Here is a 21304-nt window from a genome sequence, read left to right on the forward strand (position 1 = left end):
TACAGAATTCTCCCACTTGCCCCATGTGACTCCAATAGTTCTTTATGAATACCATACTCATCTAGATTTGTGCAGACAAGATAGCTGGCCACAGCTTTCCTATTCTTTTCATCTTAGTTTAGTACACCGGGCTAGGCCCTCTACCCAAAGAACAGTATCTATATTTCCTTTGACTAAAACGTTTCCAAAATGAGGCAACTGAACTGAACCAGAGATACTCAAGAAGGCTTTGCATTCTTATGAAGCTATGTTGAAATAGCCTTCCACCCAGGCGAGCCATTGTTTACCATAAATGTTATTACTACTGCAGAGAAATGCAAAACCCTCACCCTTGACACTCTTCGCTGGCTTCTTCCATTTGGATTATCTGCAGACTTCTAAACAATTCAGCATGGCAGGCCAGATGTTTGACATTGCTTAATCATAGCAATAAACTTAAAACACAATGCACAGTTTTCCGGGATGATTTGCTTGGCTCCGATCTCTTTGTATTCCACATAGTCTTTGAATTCCCACCCAGCCTCTTGGGGGCTTTTCTTTTCCCTTACAGCGAGGAGGTACACGGTGATGGCACATCTGAAGACAGAGACCATGACTATTATAACGCAATCCCAGGGAAGCAGCCACCTGCAGGCGGCATTTCAGACGTGCGGATCAAGGTCCAAACTACAGACCAAATGGCTTACTGCCCTATCCGGTGTGAAAAGTTGTGCTATTTAGTAAGTAATGTTGATTGTTACTGGTACCAGAGATGTGATTCTGTTCTTACCTCTAGAATCCTTGATTTGATGATTTTTCAAATGCAAGGTTAGTGAGAGTACCATCTTCCTCAAAAGGAAGGTCAATCATGGTCTACGCTGGATTGTTTTCATTCCCAATACCCTACCCACAGCTTTCACAGACACCGCTGTATCTGTCTTCACTAGAAAAACAAAAACCACCCAATGCATCCCTCTCATCTCTATCTTTCCACATTTCCCAGTCTTCCCGTGATCTTGCTTCTCTTCCCAAGCCACTCTGTCCAAATATGACCCTCCCCTGTGCTGACCCCACCCTCCCGTCAGTCCTGTGCCTTTGTTCTGTTCAGCTCTGTCTCAAAATCACCCCATTGATTCTTTCTCTTCTGCCTGTGGATAAGCTTTGGCCACTGCTGTAACATGACGGCCGGCTTGTTGGGGTTTCTGTCCTGCCCAGTACCCCAACAAGCCAGCAAGTCCCAAGGAAAATCACACGGAGTCTACATTAGGTTATAAACTGATTGGCCCATTAGGTCAGGCTACTTATTAGCTCTTATAACTTATGTTACCCCATTATCCTTATCTACGTTAGTCACATGGCTCAGCACCTTTCTCAGCTGGGCAGGTTACATCCTGCCTCTTCGGTGGTCTGCGCAGGAGTGGCGGAGGGAGCTTCCTGCTTCCTAGAATACTCCCAGTCTCTTTGCTCCACCTCTACTTCCTGTCTGGCTTTCCCGCCTATACTGCCTGCCTGGCCAATCAGCGTTTTATTAAAATATGATTGACAGAATACAGACAATTCTCCCACACCACACTGCAACCCAACCAACACTGCCTCACCTTCTTTCACCCCCACTTCTAAGGACCACACTCTCCATCCTTGCTCCCACACGAACACTGTGACTTGGAGACCCCGACTCTGCTTGACAACCTGATGTAAATGACTTTTACAATGGCCCCTAGTGACTTACTTGCTGAATGGGTTTCTCCCTTTAGGAGTTCTGAATCTTTAGGGCCTGCACCTATTGGATGCAATTTTGTGAGTCCTCTTCTGTTGGCTTCCTAAACATGATTTTCACCTGGGTACTCCCTTATGGGACCTTTAATTTCTACTCCCATATCCTCCACTAATATTTCTGTTACAGCTGAAAGGATCCTCCCAGCGAACACTCACGTGTGTAACATTTGACTCGTTACATTTGTTCTACCACGTGTTACCATTTATCATTCATGAGTCATCTTAAAATTTGGTTTTGCAGTTTTGTTGTGTGTAAAGATGTCCACATATGTGTAATCATATGTACAATCATATGTATGTGAGCACACATAGAAGCCAGAGGTTGATGTCTGTCACTCCCACCATATTTCCTGAGGCAGGGTCTTTTGCAGAGCCCAGGGCTCGCCCGTTCAACTAGTCAAGTGCCCTCTCCCTGCTTCTTTTGTGCTGGGATTTCTGGGAGCTGTCTGCTATTTACCTGGGTGCTAGAAACCTGAACCACTGTCCTCAGGCTTCTCTGGGAAGCTTTCTGCTCACTGAGCCATACCTCTGCCTATTCCTGAGACTTCCAAGGGCAAGTTGAATCTTTCCTTTTTCGGTCGTATTCTCTTCCACTTCCTCCTGGAAAAACCAGCCCTACCTTGCCAGCATGGAAGTATTTCCATGGCTCCTCCTGGGCTTAGATCTTGCCTCTAGCAGAATATACATCAGTCCTCTACCTTTTCTAACTTCAGCCTTTTCCTGTCCCTTCAGCCCTAATATCAAACTATGTAGCCCTGGCTTGAACTCACTGAAATCCCCCTGCCTCTGCCTCATGAGTGCAGAGGTTAAAGGCACAGCACCATACCATACTCAGCCCCCCTAGTCATGTTTATTCACGCCACTGCCCCTCTTTCTCTCATCCATAGACATTGCCTTTTCTTACATTTTGGAGCCCATCGGGCATTCGCCCATCTCTGCCTCCCACACACACACTGGCATTACAGAGTTCTACTGTATAGGGCTTTGCATGGATTCTGGTGACCCAAACTCCAGCCTCCACACTTTTGCAGCAAGTGTGGTACACATTGAGCCATCACCTCTCCAGCCCCAGATAAACCTCCCTAAAGCATGCATTCCTCCAAGGCATCAGCTCACCCCACTGCTGACGAGCATGCATGTGAAGACGAGGGTGACCGAAGCCTTCAAATTGGCTGAGGTTTTCCAGAGTGACAAGTGAGTCTAGCACACACTTCAGTGGAGCAGGGTTCTAACCTGTCACATCAGAGTTAGGTAGAGACTGGGAGGGCTCAACCATAAAGTGTTTGTTGGACAAGCTTGGGGACCTGAGCTTCATCCCTTGGACCCACGTTAAAAAAAAAGCCACGTGAGGTGACATGTGCTTATAGTCCCAGGTCTGCAGAGGGGGCAAGAGACAGCTAACTGGGGCTCTCCAGTCAGCCAGCTAGCCTGGCCTAATCAGTGACAGAGACGGTGATTCCAGTGAGAGACCACTGGTTAGCTCCCAAAGAATGACCCCCCAAGATTGACTTCTGCCTTCCATACTGATGTGAACACGCATGCACAAACACATCTACAAACACACACACATACACACACTCACAAACATATCCACAAACACACACACACACACAAACACATCCACAAACACACACACAAATTAATTAAAATTCACTTTCTAGCCGAGACTTTGAGTGCTGGAATGAGACTTCTGGAGCAAAGGGACTCTCAAGACACAGGGTGTGGACAGTTCTTTTGAGCCCCCTCACTATCAAAGTCACTTCTGCAACTGGCTCCAAAAGAAAGGCCGTTGAGTACCACATGTCCCTACCTACATTCTCTGTTCCCAGCTTGTCAGACTTCTGTGCTGGAAAGCGAAGTTGCCTGCTAAATGCTCTTGAAAACTGTCTTTTTCTTTGTGGACTTTATGAATGTGTACTCTTGATAAACGTCCTACAATCTGTTGTTTGCACAGCCCGGGAACTCTAAGTGCAGCGGCGTGTATGAGAACTGTATGGAACAGAGCGGCTCAACAGGTAGGTACGATGCCTCCCCAACTGCCCCTCCAGTTCCTCTTGAGCCATACGAATGTGCGGGCCCCTGTTCTTAGATGGCAGACTTCAAACTAAGCATGCAGTCTCTGGGGCTGTGTGCTTGCCAGAGAAGCCAGCGTGTTATCGTGTATCGTTCAACAGCTTCACGCTTCTCCCTTGCTCTCGTGTGGTCCCAAGTGGGTAGCTGCACCTCTGGGGTTTTGCTCTGCTGTGACGTCATGAAAACTCTCACTGGAAAGGGGTGTCTTGTGTGCAACGCTCAAGGAACTTCCACCCCAATAGTATGGAAAGAGATGCCGACTCTGCTGCGATTGAGACGTAACCTGGGGTCTAGTTTGGCAAAGGTGACGGAAGAGATACCTGAGATGTGAGTGCATCAATCCACCATCCGCCTTGCCTTGGAGCTCTGTGCTCATCACAGTGTGTGCTCACTGCCACAGGGCAGACCTTCCTGTCACACAAACACAAGGCCTCGACTGTCCTGTTAGAAATCAGTTTATAGCGCTGGAGAGATGACTCAGTGGTTAAGAGTACTGCCTGCTCTTCCAGAGGTCCTGAGTTCAATTCCCAGCAACCACATGGTGGCTCACAACCATCTATAATGAGATCTGGTGCCCTCTGGTCTGGTGGCAGACATGCAGAAAGAACACTGTATACATAATAAATAAATAAATCTTTTAAAAAAAGAAATCAGTTTATAAAAGCAGTTGTACTGCCAGCTATTGGCTTCATTCTTACTGATTGTCAGGACTATTGGCTTCAGAAGGCGAGTCTTACAGGGCGAGATGGGGAAGGAATTGGACAGCCACCTTTAGGGACTCAGCAGCCACCTGTCACCTTTCATATCTGTTTCTGTCAGTGTAGCCTCCTGGCTTTATTTTTATTGGAGACACACGAAGGTCTTTCGCTTGTAGTGTGTTTCTGATTGTCACCATTCTACGAGCTGTACCAAAAGATTTGTGAGCAAAGGCAGCATTTTAACTTTTCTAAAATCGTAGTTCCTTTTGATAGAAATTAAAATTCTATAGTGGCACTCGCCTCAAGTCCTAGCACTCTGGAGGCAGAGGCAGACAGCATCCAATGAGTTCAAGGCCAGCCTGGTGTACTAGCAGTTTGGGGTCAGCCAGGACTACACAGTGAGACTGTGTTTCAAAAATATTTTTCCCATGAAATTCCTTACAGTCAATTAAAATTGTAAGTTAATTACTCCTCAGCCTTTTGGCTGAGATCAAGTATACAACTCTAAACTAACTCTTAGATGACTGAAAGATGAAATCACCACTGAATGCAAATGCCTCTGAAATGGTGCTCTCTTGGAAGAGTAACTCCTCCTCTCCTCCCCCACCCTCTCCCACCAGCGGGAGCTAACAGTGGGCTGGACCTTGCCCACTCTGCTATACTCTCAGCTGCCCTTCCATGAAGTTGACTTTTCTGTGTCTCATGTGGTCTACATTTACTCAACAATCCCCTCAGTGATATCTATTGAGGCCTCTTGGGGGACATTTAGACACAGAAGTAGATGTACATTTCAGCTCTTGATATTTTGAATATGGGAAGAATTAGAATTTGGGGGCAGAAGTATAACCTGATTAGGTTATTATTATTGCTTCTAAGTGCACAATGCTGCTCAGACAGAGCTTGCCCTACGAGTAGAAGCATTGTCTCCAGCCTTGACCGCCTTGCAACTATCTTTTAGTCATGTTTTATGTGTAAAGGTAAGGTTAAAGTAGGTACCCACTCCTAGCTCCATCTGACCAAGCAAGTAGTCACATGTCACAGAATGCACAAACACAATGCCCTGGCGGCCGCTCCCTCTGTGGAGACGGGGTCCTCCCTTGGGATTTCCTACATACAAAGTGTAACTCTGGTGGGACGACAGGAAGAGCGGACGAACAGAAACAGACGGAAAGAGGAGCAGCATTGAGCGCCGTCATCCTGCTGGGCCTCTCTCGTCCCCATCATGAGCAATCTGGTGTGAGCCTGTCCTGTGCAGACCACATCAAAGGGGCTGCAGGATTGGAGCAATAGAAGAAGGAATGCTGCTTTACAGTCAGGCCGTCAAGAGCCGCGGCGGCCTTGGGTGCAGGGGGACATCACTGCTTCGGGGACGACCTCGTGACAATCCTGGAGCATGTACAGCTAAGACATATAAAAGTGCCCACTTAAACAGAGACACAAAAGAGATTCATCCCGGCGTCCTCAGGACACAGCCATCTGGATGATGTGAAGTCCTTCATGCCATCAGATCATGAGAGATTGTGCTAATACCCATGCAGCCAATAACAATCGCGTGCCAGATGTGAAGCATTACAGCTGTGAACGAGGCGGACATTACCCTTGCTTTTACGGAACATGTAACCAAATGTACTACAGACCTTAACCAGTGCCAGGCATGAGAAAATGCATAACTCCCATGGAATGGCCTTCACAGCGTAAGGCCAAGCTTCCAGGGAAACAGAGAGTCTCTAGACTTGAGGGTGAGGGATGGCACTACCAAAGAAAGAAGTTTCGATAGCTAAGGTTGAACTGGCAATCATACTGCAGGGGGTCAGCGTGCCTCTGGCAGGACTGTCCCAGGGAAGCCAGGTAGATGGGGGAGCCCGGCAGGGTATGAAATGGAAGCAGCTAGAAGGCTTTTAAATCTCTGAGAAATGGGATTGGATTTTCAGTCTTAAAAGAGCCTTTGGCCACAGTGTGTAGACTGGGAGGAAGTGGGAGAGCGCAGGCTGAGGGGGGAGGAGGGACTAGCGTGAGGGGAGAAGCTATTCTACCAGACACAGCTAAACATCAGCAACCAGCACCAGGCTGAGCTTGGCAGGAAAAGCCTTTGAGAGGAGAAGAGAACTGTACTTAAGAACTGTACTTGAGGGCTGGGGGGACGGTTCAGCTGTTACAAAAGGCTAGACTCGCAATGCAAAATAAACTGTACTCGATTCATTCATTGATTTGCTTTTAAGTTACCTAGTGCAAAGGAAGTAAGACTTTGTATTAAGTAACACGTCCTTCAAGGGGGGTTAGCGGTAGATGGTCAGTTCAGTACGGTATACTTTCCTTCCTCCTGGGCTAGCATCTTGAGCTGGCCCTGTTTGCTAGACAGGTCCTTGCGGTCACTGGCCATTTCTTTCAGGTCTTCTTGCTTATCTTGTACCTGCTTTTGTCAACGGCACAGCTGACCGAAGGAACAGGGCAGAGCGGGAGAGGCCAGAGGGAGGGTAGTTCTTTCTCAAAGACCTAAGTATCGGAGGTCGGTCCTTGTTTGGGGTGGGCTTGCGTGATGCATAGCTGCCTGTCGCTCCTCAGTTCAGACACGATTTACACATAACGCACTGTCCACTGCTAACCACTCCAGGTGTACCCCGCGAGAGAGGGATGCAGGGTGATGCTTCGCCAATGAAGCACTCCTGTCGAGTGGATCTCTTCGATGACCCCTGCTACGTCAATACGCAAGCTCTTCAGAGTACCCGTGGCTACGCTGGAAATCAAAGCTCAACTCAAGGGAGCACGTGGCATCTTGGAAGTAAGTGCCTTCCCACTGCCTGGACTGTTAGTATCCTGGTATTGTGGCAGCCATACACTTGGCATCTGAGAACAGCAGTTCCCAATTCTCCTGGTTATGAAGGTCACATGTCCAAATCAAGCTGTTGACAGCCCTGACTTCTCTCGGTGACCCAAACAATCTGCCTAGTGCCCTGTCCTTGTGTCTGGGGTGAACTGGTAAATAACAATGCTTGGCTTACAGAAACTCCGATGTCTGTATCGGCCTCATACTCTCTGCTTCCTGTGGCTCACATCTCTTTGCCCGACAGGACAAGTCACTGCATTTGGGTGAGATGAGGTGATTGTGTATGATCCTTAATTTGGTTATATCTGAAGAGACCCTTTTACTGAATAAGATAGACAATTAAGACTTGAACGTTATCTTTCGGGAGACCACTATGCATAGAAGACAATTCCCTTGCTTCATCTTTGGGGAGTTAAGAACATTTTTTTTAAGTTTTTTTTTAAATTACATTTATTTATTTTTGTGTGTTCACACACATGCACAAATACATGAAAAGGCATTGAGAACAGTCTTCAGGAGCGGGTTCTCTCTCTTCACCTTGTGAGGCTGGATATTGCCTTTGGGTGTGAGGTTTCAGGCAAGTGCCTTGCCCTGCTAACTCTTGACTTGTCCTTCGCTGTAGCTAACGACAAATCAGATCTTTGTGGACATGCTACGGATTTTAAATCTTTCAACATTAAATTTGCTTCCATTCATTTTGACTCTCTGGTGTGTCAAGGAAGGGCTCTGAAAGCCAGCTGGTGATCCTGTTTCTGTTTCTTTGCATCGGCCACTATTTCCGTCCTATTTGGTGGCAATGCTAACTTTAATCACCTTGAACCCCTTGCTAAGGCATCTCTACAGCACTGACCCGAGATGCTCGTCTCTCCAACCATACACTTCAACTGTGGTCAGAGACAACGAGGTGAGCAACCGCTTTCTCTCCCGACTTTCTTGGGGTCGTGAATGCTTAAGTAGGAACACAGATAAATAAATGCTAAATGAGCCCAAAGCCTAAAATCTTTTGAAAAATAAACATTTCCCACAAAATACTGGGCTCGGTGATTGGTGTGATACCGGAATTGACCTGCTCCGAAGCTGGGGAAGCAACCCCTGAGGAGGGAGGGCCTGCCACTGCCCAGGATGTTTCCTTACAGCTGCTGAAAGTTCAGCACTTCAGCTAGGGCGGCTGTGAGCAACATTTCAAAGGTTTTGTTGGGCCTGACCTTCAACAGAGCCTTAGATGATGTGGCCCCCCACTGTCAGCCATGTGACAGGTGCTCTCTCTTTTGGTAGAAAAGTGAGATTTCTCTTCTCACGCAGCCCAGCCGGTCTCATTCTCTAGAAGCAGGTGCTGAGGCCGAGGTTGGCACTTCAGGTCTCTGGGCACCAGTGAGGAAGAGAATATGGCTGGGCAGAGGGGAAGGTGGGACACAACCCAGGCCGGTGAGAGGTTTGGCTAACTCCACACAGAGTCTGTGTGTCCTGCCAGTCCGAGTGAACCGGCCTGTCTGGATGTGGGCTGCCTGAGGCAGGGCAAGCTTTGGCTGCTGAGGTAGCCCCCAAAGGGCTGGTCATCCGGAAGCTGACTGCTGGGCCAGGGTAGAGTGGGTGAAGGGGGAGGCAGCTGGTTCTTCCTTGAAGGAAGAGTACCTCTGTGTGGGCAGAGGGAGTGCTGTGAGGTGGTGACGGGATATTCATTTCCAGTTGCTGCAGCAAGTCCATGTGGTTGTCCAGAGTGAGCTGGCCTCTGTGGATAAAGGCAATATTTGCTGCAGAGATGGCTTCCAAGGGACCTGAGTAGACCTGGCCTTTTGTTCTAGACAAAGAAAGAATAGGCGTGGCCAAGCTGATCCCAGATGAATCCCTGCTAACAGCTGAAAGCAAGCTTGCCTTGTTCTGCCCTCAGTGGTTTTATCTTTAACCTTTCCCTTCTGCCTGCACTGCTGCCAGCCCTTTTCCTAACGCTCTCTCAATCTTGGTTTCCTATTCGGGTTCAATGTGCACAGCCTCCTGGGCCTTTGAGGCCCCCCTCAGGATTAATGCCAGCTTGCCATTCCTCCCCTCAAAATCAAACCCAAGTTCGAATGCATTTTTTAAATGTCAGCTGAAGAAAATCTTATGATGCGTTAGAGTAGTAGAAATTTTTAAAATTTTTTTTCTATAAAATGCCTTAAATAGATCTTCAGCTTTCCCCTGTAATTGTTCCTCCTGTTTCCCCTTCCTAGAAAACCCTCCTAGCCCTAGGACAAAAACAAGCACACACACACACACACACACACACACACACACACACACGCATACACACATACACACATACACATGCACACACGCACCATACAGACACACACACACACACACGTATACACACATACACATGCACACACGCACCATACAGAGACACACACATGTGCATGTGCACACGGAGTCCTGACTAGCAGGGCTCCTCGCTCCACCCCACCGCACTGCAAACGTCCTCACGAAGCCTTAGCTCTTACTGGCGCTGGCGGGGTTGTTCTCCAACTCTGCTGGAATCAATATAAACATCCATAATAAAGGAAGCTGCCAGAGACTGAAGCATAGATTGACTGGCTTGTTTATTTCTACCTACTTGTTTAAGTGTTGGTGGCACAGGGCTGGGATCAGGCAGAACGTCTGTCTTCCCTGGCTGGTTCAAGGTCTTTCTCTGAATTTAGGCAGTGACAGGAGAGGCAAGGGTAGTGTGAGAATAGTCCTTTAAAGAATGTCACCCAAAGTGGCAGACGTCATTTCTTCTCACCGGAAGACATCCATTTCTTCATGTGCCATTGTGGAACCCAGACACGTGGCCACACCCCTGTAAGGGAAGCTGGAAGTTACTTTATCTGGGTTTGGGAGTGTGGTGGCAGGGAGGACATCACCTGTGGACAGCTAGCTGTCTCTGTCGCTGTGTACCTGCCTCTCAAACAGCCAAGTGACGCTCCAACAACATGGCACACAGTGTCCAGTGGCCGTCCTTGTCACCTGCCCAACTGCCTCCCCTCACAACTGCCTGAAAACTCACACTCGCAAAGGGACAGCGGTCACTGGGAGTCCTTCTGAGCCAGAGCCAGGACCACTTGCTCCAAGCCTGGCTCGCTTTTGCGAGACGACTCTTGCGCATTGGTGTCTGTGGTCTGTGCTGTGCTCCTAGCTTGTTTCTCCATCACCCTCCACGTGTCTGCCTAGACCAGATGCCAGCTGCTGTCTCTGGAGTCTCCACCTCTTCCAGCCTGTTTCACGTTGCTGTGGCTTGAGTTAGAAGTTTGTTTCAGGAGCCAAAACACATACCAAGGAGGCATGCAATTTCCTTGGTGATGCTGTTTCTTCCGAAACTTGGTACAGAGAATCCCTTCTGTTGCCACTTCATTGTCCTGTGGCTCTCCAGTAATGGCTCTTCTCTCGGGCTGTGTTCTTGTTACTTGAGTGAGCCTTTGTTAGGCTTGTTGATTTTACCAATCTTGCTGAAGCATCTGGCTTTCTGTTTTGTTTTCTATTTGATTGGCCTCCATTTTTATCTCCACTGTTTCCAACATATGTCCTTTTGATTAGTTTCTATTGTATCGTCTTTTATAGGCTTTATAATTTATTACCTCTTGACCCCTTATACTTTATATGAGATAACGAGTCTAGTTTAATGTTATGTGAGTCAGCTTTCCAAATGCCGTTGATTAAAAACTTCCTTCTCCCCTGTTGCCGCTCTGTCATATTAAGGTCCTGTGTATGTGCATGTATTTCAGGGCTCCTTGTCACACTTTCTCTGTTGGCAGCCCCTGTTCTATACCACTGTACTCAGTACCATATAGTAAATCGACATAGCTTTGTAATTTTCTTAACCGGCACGTGGGTCTTCCTTTATAACGCAAATATTTTTCTCCCTATATTTATATTTATTATTAGTATTATTAGACAGGGTCTCACTATGTAGACCAGGCTGACCTTAAACTCAGAGATCCACCTGCCTCTGCCTTCTGAGTGCTGGGATTAGGACCACAGCCACCATGTCCGGCCTTGGGGTACTATCTTAACCTCTCATCTACGTTTAACATCTTTTTGGTCAGAATTTTCTAACAAATTTTCAGACACTTTATGGAGGTATGCTCTTACTTTCAACAATACAGGTAAATTCCCGTCATACAGTCTCATGTCCTTTCTTGGTGTTTACAGGGTTACAGTAGGGAAGTTATCGTAACTCAGCGAGAGTTAGTCGTGCCCTCAAATCAATACTCAGGGTGCTTTGGCTGTGATTGATAGACGTGCATAAACCAGAGAAACTCTCAGCCTAAGGCCCACGTTCCCAGCTGACGTCAGCAAGGGAAACCTCTACCTCATCTTGGTTCTCGTGCTCTAAGCACTTGTTTAAGCCAAGTATAGTGGTGTAGTTCCAACAAATGGGAGGCTGAGCCTGGGGTCACAAGAGTTCAAGACCACACTGGGTTACATAGTGAGTTTGGGTATAGCCTGGGCTACCTAGCCACACAAAATGAAGACCGAACAAACCGAAACCTTAAGTGTCCTTCTGTGATACATTGGGCGCCATTTCTTTACATTTCTGTTGTCCCTCTTTGTTTGATGGTTTCACTGTTTAAAATGGTCTCCAAGCACTGGTACTAAAGTAATGTGTAGTGTTTCTAAGTCAAAGAAAACTGTGAAGTACCCTCCTGAGAAAAGACAGGTTTATAAACACATCAGTCAAGTCTGAATTAAAGAGCCATTGGCTGTGAGGGCAGTGTTAACAAAATATACCCACCCTGTATCTTTTATCCAAAACCCACATGAGAAAAGACTGGGGGTTCACTGAAGAGACTGTTGTGGACTGAGGCTCGCTGGAAAGGAGACCCCGTGTCTCCTGCAGGGGCTACGGTTTGTTTCCACTAATCCACATCACAGCAACTTTCTGTTGAGTGGCCAGAACCGGCCACACTCTCGGTCCTCAGCAAGGTCATGTGCCGAGGGAGAGTAGGGTGAGTTCAGAAGATGGAAAATTCCCCTCACGCTTGATGGTCTCCTCAGAATTTGCACCTTCCACTTGTATCCTGAGTTAAGGGACTGTCCTGACTTTTGCATGCATTTTATTAGACATTTTTAAAATTCAAAAGTTATGTAGATGCCCACAAACACACATAATAAGGAATGGACTAATTGAGAAATGAAAAACCCTCCTTCCAAGCCTGATACTGTACCCATCACTCCAGACGTGGACAATTTCCTCTGCTTCCTCTCCGTGCATTGCTTAGGGCCTATTACCCCTCTACCCATCCTCAAGTGAGCACCCCCCCTCTTTGCAACCGCCCTTCTGTTCCAGAACAAGCCAGCTTGTGCACTGTGCACTGTAAGCACACAGCCTACTTAGTGTCAATTGTCACACAGGAGCAAGGTCGTGAGTACTGCACCACAGCTTTGAGCCGTGATAGCTGGTGACGAGACCAAGGCTGACCTTCTCTTTGTTGTTGGTTCCCAAATTAAAACAAATGAACTTCCATAACTTTTAAGGTTAAAATGAACTGGAAAATCTTTCACATAGTTTGCTTCTAGCAGAATTCGAGCTAAAAGGACATTGGCAATTGCTCAGCACGCGGTGTCTTGTCCTTATCCTAATCCGGGACCCGCGTGAGAAAACAATGTCTGCATCCCCAGGCTGGCCCACGGACTGTGGACTCTCTTCAAGATGATATAATGTCTCTTTTCCTTTGTTTCGTCCTTGTCCAAAAGCCGTCCACAGTCTCAGAGCAAACCAAAAGGGCACACCGCAGCCAGCCGCCTGCACCCTCACGATGCATGGCTGCATGCATTGCCTTACGCTTGTGCGAAGCTTGCCCCTGACATGATGCATGCCTGCATGCATTGCTCTGCACTCGTGTGGAGCCTGTCTCTGATACAAACACACACAGGGCTGCTCATTAGAGTTTTCCATCGTGTCCAAGAAGAGGCAGCACCAAGGCCAACTACAAGTATTACTCACCGTCTGGACACATTTCCCCAGGCCCTTTCTGGCAATAGTGAAGGGAGGATGATTTGTGGGGGAGCATTCTTTCCAGTTATTAGCTTTAGACTGAAATTTTTTTTTTACAAGATATGTTTGTGGTGCTAACTCTAACTGTCATATGCAAATAGACTTTCTTAAGCAGGGCAGGGCTCCAACACACTGACAGGGGACTTGGGCTATCAACGACTACACAGCTTGGTGGAATAAAAGTTGCACAGTTTGTTGAGACCCTCCCAGAGGTCCTGTAAACGTTCCTTTGTGTTAGGGAAATGAAGAGTGGTTTCTAGGCAAAAGATCCTTTGCATTTCAAAACACAGTGCTGGTTTCTGAGATTCCTTTTCTTTGTTAATTTGCCACCAAATATATGACTCTTACCAAAATTCCGTCATAAAGATTGATATAGTTATCATTGGTAGATTTTAAAAAGCTTTATTTTAATTATATACATATATATTAGGGTGTGTGTCATATTTAAATGCCCCCCTTAAGTACATCACAAGCATGTAGTGCCCTTTGTAGCCAGAAGAGGGGGCCAGATCCTGTGGAACTAGAGGTACAGGTTGTTGGGAGCCAGCCTGTGGGTCATAGGAGCTGTTTTTAACCTCTGAGCCATTTATTTTGCTTTGAGGCAAGGTCTCATTGAGTTATATAGGTTTGTCTCAAACTTGTTCAGTTTAAGTGTGCTATGTCTAGGAGATGCTGTATATCATTGTCCTGACAGTATTATCCAGGACAGCCAGGACTGTTACGCAGAGAAACCCTGTCTTGAACATTTGGAAAATGGGAAGGTTTTTACATCCAACATCAGTGCCTTGGAGTTTGACTAAAAAAGAAAGAAAGAAAAAAAAAAAAACCCAAGCTTTGTAATCAGATGGTCCTTGTTTCAAATCCCAGATCTACAACATTAACAATGTGGCTTTGAATATGTAACTTAGCCTTTCTCAAAATCCAATTAGGGGACCTCTCTAATTTTGAAAATAAAATACCATGAATTATGTAAGGTCCTTAACAAGAGCCTGTTTAATAAACGAGAACCACACAGTAATTACTATCGCCAGGAGCCACAGTAGCGCTGGGCTTACCGGATGTACTGTGCTATCATTTGTGATGTTCCCAGTTTGGGACAACACTTTCTTCTATCTTTGGCGGGAGACTAGCATTGAACGGTTAAGCATCTCTCTGGCCCAGGACAACACTGTGTCTAGGACCCTGGAAGCTGCGCTAGGCCCAGCTCCACTGATACTTTGTTTCCTCACCTCACTTCTGCAGTTCAGACAGGTGAATGGTACTGACCACAGCCGGGCCATTTAACAATGCTAAGTTAAAATGTTTGCCCAGAAGAATGCCTAGGTGCACTAAATTTATAAATACAGCAACTTATAAACTACCATAAAATGAAAATGAGCTGGGTGGTGGAGGCACACACCTTTAATCCCAGCACTTGGGAAACAAAGGCAGGTGGATATCTGTGAGTGTGAGGCCAGTTTGGTTTACAGAGCGAGTTCTAGGACAGCCGGGACTACACAGAGACACCCTGTCTCAAAAAATCCAAAAAAAAAAAAAAAAAAAACCAAAAGAAGAAAAAGGAGGAGGAGGAGGAGGAAAGAAAGAAAGGAAGAAAGAAGAGCTAAATGTTAAAAAAAAATGAGCATAATCCAAAAGTTCTGTTGTAGCTTTTTAAAAAGTTTAGAAACATTGTAGAGGTTATTTATGAGCCAGGTTCAGCATAAGCTTTTTCGTTTCTAACAAGAAGTCCCTGGAAAAGAAAAGCCCCTTTCCACAGTGGGAGAAGCAGTTCTCGGGCTGATTTTACATCCTATTGAAGGAAAGACACTCTTGTGTCTGGTAACCTTTCCTAGTGACAGAAACCAATGACAAGGTTTAAACTCACCTCTAATTTGGAGTTGCCAGGCAGGACGTATGTTCTACGGTGGGGTTTAAGCAAGCTTTGAACACCGAAGGGAGGAGAATGGACTCATGAGGGGTGCTTTGTGACATCTCTTTCCTTCTGATTGTTTTAGAGGCACCAGAAACGGTGCAGCCAGGAGCCACCGCCCAGCCCTTAAGCTCACGCTCTCTGTCACACATTAAGCAGCAACTGCAGAATGAGGAATGCTTCCACGGCAGGCTGAGCAGGGGGGCAGCAGAGAGACTTTTGGTGAAGGATGGAGACTTTCTGGTTCGAGAGAGCAGAACGTCTCCTGGTCAGTATGTGCTGAGCGGACTACAGGGGGGCCAGGCCAAGCACCTGCTCTTGGTGGACCCTGAAGGCAAGGTAAGACTGTGTTCTCGTTATACGTCACACTCTGTGTCGAAACGTCGTATTCAGTAGAGGTCAGGGCTCAGTGTTAACTTGTCCTTGACCATACAGCCAGAACTAGTGGTGTGGTTAGCCCTTGAAGCCACTCTGGAGCATGATGCGGGAGACGGCCTCTTTCTGCCCTTCTTGGCTCAGCTCAGTGGACAAAGCTGTAGTGTGGTGGACCCCGCTGGTGACTAACATCATAGCCAAGTCACAGCGATGCAGAATCAGATGGCATGAAGAACAGAACATGATTTCTTTAGTGATACTGACAATTGTGGCTTTTTTAAAAAAATATTTTATTTATTTATTTATTTATTTATTATGTATACAATATACATAATATTCTGTCTGTGTGTATGTCTGCAGGCCAGAAGAGGGCACCAGACCCCATTACAGATGGTTGGGAGCCACCACATGGTTGCTGGGAATTGAACTCAGGACCTTTGGAAGAGCAGGCAATGCTCTTAACCTCTGAGCCATCTCTCCAGCCCCAATTGTGGCTTTTTTAAGCATTAAGAAAACTATTGAACTTTTAGCTAAGATACAAGTGAAATAGATATCATGTAATTAAGATTCTAAAAGATGTCTTTATGCAGCTATATGCCAACAAATTGGATAAACTAGAAGAAATGGACAGGTGTCTAAAAACACATCTGTTGTAAAATGGAATGGCGGGCTGTGTCCCACCACCCGGCTCCCGGCTAGCTTTACCCAAAATAATTACATGGAAACCATATTCTTTTAAACACTGCCTGACCCATTATCTCCAGTCTCTTATTGGCTAACTCTCAGTTCTTGACTCAACCCATTTCTAATAATCTGTATGTCACCACGAGGTTGTGCCTTACTTGGAAAGATTCAGCATGTCTGACCTGGCAGCTTCATGGCAGGCAACTCTCTGACTCTGCTTCTTTCTCCCACAATTCAGTTCTCTTCCCTGCCTACCTATGTTCTGACCTATCAGGCCAGGCAGTTTTCTTTATTAATTAACCAATGAAAGCAACAGATAGATAGAAGACTCTCCTACATCACACATCACACCCCAGGACTGAATCACAAGGAAATGGAGAATCTAAACATAATAAAATTGCTAGGAAGGTGGAGTCAGTAATCAAACCTCTGCCAGAGAAAGCTCCAGGCCAAGTGGTTTTCCTGGTGAGTGATGTATGGTGCCTAAAGAATGAGCCTTGGCCATTCTCAGCTCAGACTGAGAGGACATTTGAACTCACCTTTTGAAGTGTTATCTGAATACCAAGGTTGATCTTTGTTCCTCAAATGACTCAGTCAAGAAAATCCTTCACATCTGTGCCTAGGTTCTTGGGTTTTAGCTGATTCCAGATGTGGTCAAGCTGAAAACCAAGATTAGCCATCAGAAATGGGAAGAAGAATAAAAATTGCATGATCATCTCCATGAATGTAGAAAAGGCATTTGACTGAATTTCATACCCCTTCATGATGAAAACACACACACACACACACACACACACACACACGGAAACAGGAAGAAATTAATAGTAATAAAATTAAAAAACATAGTAATAGATAGGGCATAGTAAATGCCATGTAGGGAGAGTTCAAAGCAGACAGCTGTGAACTTCGTCAAGTTTCTATGCACAAATGAAAACTATCCAGAAGGAAATGAAGAAAACAGTTACATTTATAATGGCACCAACAGCAAAAAGTACTTAGGAATAAACTCAACCAAGAAGAAGAAATACAGCCAGGAGGTGGTGGTGCACACCTTTAATTCCAGCCCTCAGGAGGCAGAGGCAGGCGGATCTCTGAGAAACTGGGGTCTGCCTCATCTACAGAGCTAGTTCTAGGACAACCAAGACTACATAGAGAAACCCTGTACCAAAAAACAAAACAAAAAAAAACAATAAAACAATGACAACAAAAGTATTTCTGCACTAATGGAAGGAACTAGAAAAGATGCAAATAAATGGAAAGACATCTCCTTCGAGGGTTAGAAGACTAAGCATCATTAAAATGTTCATCCACCCAAAGAGACCTACACATGCGATCATAATTCTTATAAAACTCCTGATGGCATTTTATAGACACAAGAAATCCTAAAATTTACAGTCAGCTGATACAAAGATGTCTGAATAACCAAAACACTTTGTTTTGAAAGAATAATAAAGTTGAAGATCTCAAAAACATTACAGCATTCCATTACTCAAAATAGTAGTGTTGGCATAAAGTTAGACATTTAGACCAATGGGACAATATAATGGACCCAGGACTAAATTCATGTGTGCTGTCAAGTGATCTTTAAGAAGATCACTAAATCTTCTCAAAGTAAACACTGGAGAAAGGAAACTCTCCAAATGTCGCTGGGAAACTGAATACACCGTGCAGAAGGACACAACTGGATTCTTATACTGCTAACAAAAGTTAACGAGGGTCAAAGACTCAATTGCAAGACACAAAATCCCAAAATTCCAGGAGAAACTGCAGGGGAGTGTTTCCATAACAATGGTCTTATTAATGATTTGTTAGATAATATGGCCAGAAACCAGGTGATGGTGGCCCACACCTTTAATGCCAGCACTTGGGAGGCAGAGACAGGAGGATCCTTGTGAGTTTAAGGGCAGCTCGGTCCACAAAGTGAGTTCCAGGAGAGCCAGGACTGTTACACAGAGAAACCCTGTTTCGAAAAACCAAAAACCAACGAACCAAAACAGACAAACAAACAAACAAACACAGACTGCGAGACCACAAGCATCAGAAAGCACACAGAGCAGTGGGTGGGCCCGAACCTAAATGCTACGAAGTCAATGTCAATCCACACAATGAGGAAAACGTCTGCAAACTATGAGTTTATAGAGTTAATATCCAAAACACATAAGGAAATTCTGCAACCCACAGAACAAAACAAAACAAAACATCTCTCCAGGATGAGTCATTTCTCCAGAGAAGAGAAGGCACACAGTTGAGTGACAGATGGCGAAAAGTGCCCAACATTTCTAACCAACACAAAATGCGAATCAGAGTCACAGTGAGTGATACCCTAAGGCTCTACGCTGATTATTATCTAACCCTAAAAACAGAAAAACAGTTTTAAAGTTTCTCAGAGGGCTGGAGAGAAGGCTCAGAGGTTAAGAGCACTGACTGCTCTTCCAGAGGTCCTGAGTTTGATTCCCAGCAACCACATGGTGGCTCACAGCCATCTATAATGAGATCTGGTGCCCTCTTCTGGCATGCAAGCATACACGAAAGGAATGTTGTATACATAATAAATAAATAAAGTTTTTTTTTTTTAAAAAAAAACAAAGTTTCTCAGAAACTTAAAAATATAATGGCTGTGCAAAGTCGCAGCCTCACGTCTGGGCAGTTGTCTAGAACAATGGAAATCACTGTCTGCGGAGAGCTCCACTTGTGCTCACAGCAGGGATATTCCCAGGAGCCAAGAAGTGGAAGTAATCTCAAAGTTCATGGATGAGAGGAGGAAGAAGATCTGTTGTAAACATACAAAGGAATACTATTCAGCATGTGAAGGACAGCCTGTCACATGCCATCATGTTTTCGAGGATGTTGAGCGCATTTGGTTAAGTAAAAACCAGCCAGGTCCTGGACAAATGTCACGTGACTCCACTTAGATGAGGTCTTTTAGGAAGCCAGACTTCTAAAAACACAAGACAGAATGATGGCTGCCACTGCCAGGGGGAATGAGGTGTGGTTCTCAAAGAAGCACAGTTTCAGTTGGAGAACGTTGAGTTGACTTTAAGTCTCATGTAATGGATTTTTTTTTAATCATGCAGTTTTAAAAAGTTTTTGTGGTTGCAAATGCAAATGCTGCAGGGTCCGTCCAGTATATCAGGAAGTAGAAGTGGGTAAATAATGAGGGTGAACAGAGGGTGTGGGTGACTCTGCTGAAACAAAAGACAGACACCACTCAAAGATCCCCAGGTGAACTGCGGCCATGCAGAGCTGCGGCTGGCAGGGCCACCAGATGGAGTTTCATGTGTGCTCTTGTCTCTCTCAACTCAGAATACCTTATTTTTTTAATATTTATACATGTCATATATTTATGAAACACAGAATTATAGACACAAAAAAATCACAAAAATAAAATGTTTTTTTCAAGTAAATGGTAGTGGTTGGGCAGACTCTGAGCCATGTTTGGAACATGGAGGACACAAAGCAATCATGTAAAATCTTGCCTTTATAAACGCTTCAAGATCTTAAAAACAGGGACAATGTATCACTTAATTACAGCTCCCAAGACTGATACACTGTCTACCATGTCACTAGAACTTACCAAATAAGCTAAGACGCTAAATGAGTCATGTAGAAACAGTCCGGATAGTCTTACAGTGACAAGGTACGGTATTTCCTTCTCTTCTAATTTCTGTCTATTGTGAGTAGAGCAGGAATGAGAAAGGTTGTCAGCTCAGAATATTTTTAAACCCCTGGTTTAGCGGCACCTGCCGCATTCGTCCAGTGGTTAGTTTGTGGTCTCTGTCCTAGGAAGGATAACTTAATGTCTGCAGGACAGATTAGAAAGCACAGGGGGAGGGTGTGGGGCACACAGGGACAGTAACTGGGGCCTCAGGGTGGGAACTGTGAAATCCTGAACCACAGTGTTGGCTGGAGAAACGCGGAGGAAGAAGAGACAGAATGAGCTGGATTAGAGTGCAGCAGGATCAGTCAGCTAAACTGGAGTGGGAAGAGAGAAAAACTTTACTAAGGTTCGAAGGCCTTAGAGAATACAAAGTCCTTGTCTCCTTTTCCTTGTCTTGTGTGCTTACAAAACTAAGGATACTTTCCTTCGTAGCTCTAGGATAATAATCAAAATCAGGACATTCAATGATAGATACCATTGCCTAACATATAGTCCATATTTAAATTCTGCTGGTTATTCCAATATGCTGAAACTAATATGTAGGCAGAACTCAGAATTCCTTGCAGGAAGGTGACGTGAATGCCTGCTGGGAGACCGAGGAGTCTTCTTAGAGGAGACAGGGTTTGTCTTGAGGTTCTGGGGAAAGGCAGGACTTCTCCAAGGGGCCTGTTTTTGTTAGAGACGGGGCAATGTGGAAGCACTCCATTCTGTGGAAGATAACTGTGATTCTGGTAACGTGCCTGAACACAAATCACCTAGCTATTTATAGATGTGGTGACAGGGTAGAATTTATCCAGCAACAGTACTGCAGGCGGGCTGATTGTAGACCTGGATTGAATGACAAGTGCTTGGCATTTTCTGAACTTGTAGGAACACTACTGTAAAGGGGTAATGGGGAGGGGTGTAGAGATGGCTCAGCATAGCAGAACACTGGTTGCTCTTCCAGAGGTCCTGAGTTCATTTCTCAGCAACCACACGGTGGTTCACAGCCATCTGTAATGAGATCTGGCGCCCTCTTCTGGCCTGCAGGCAGACATGCCGAGAGAACACTGTATACATAATAAATGAATGAATGAATGAATGAATGAATAATTAAATGAATAAGGGTAACGGGGAATGATGAAATTGTTTATTAAGGAGGATAGTGTTAGGAATCCTCTTGAGAGGAGCCTCTCTGCCGACGCAAATAATTCCAATCAGACCAAATTAGACCAAATAAAAGATGCCCACGTTTACTGCTGCACTCCCGGGTGGCCAGGAGAGCATGGCAAGGTGAAGAGAGAGACAGATGCGGGACCAAGCAAAACTGGAGGCCCGG

At 45.5% G+C, this 21304-nt stretch overlaps 1 protein-coding gene across 1 annotated transcript in view; it reads left to right on the plus strand.

Annotated features, from left to right (window-relative positions):
• Positions 1 to 21304, plus strand: part of Shc4 (SHC adaptor protein 4) — a 98744-nt gene that overhangs the window by 74764 nt on the left and 2676 nt on the right. Inside the window, exons 8-11 of the mRNA XM_048459548.3 lie at positions 551 to 719; positions 3710 to 3770; positions 7138 to 7305; positions 15355 to 15608. Coding sequence (XP_048315505.2) covers positions 551 to 719; positions 3710 to 3770; positions 7138 to 7305; positions 15355 to 15608 — 652 coding nt within the window. The remainder of the gene's footprint in view (positions 1 to 550; positions 720 to 3709; positions 3771 to 7137; positions 7306 to 15354; positions 15609 to 21304) is intronic.

This window comes from Myodes glareolus, chromosome 10 (genome assembly GCF_982192425.1).
Source record: "Myodes glareolus chromosome 10, mMyoGla1.1, whole genome shotgun sequence".
NCBI classification, from domain to species: Eukaryota; Metazoa; Chordata; class Mammalia; order Rodentia; family Cricetidae; genus Myodes; species Myodes glareolus.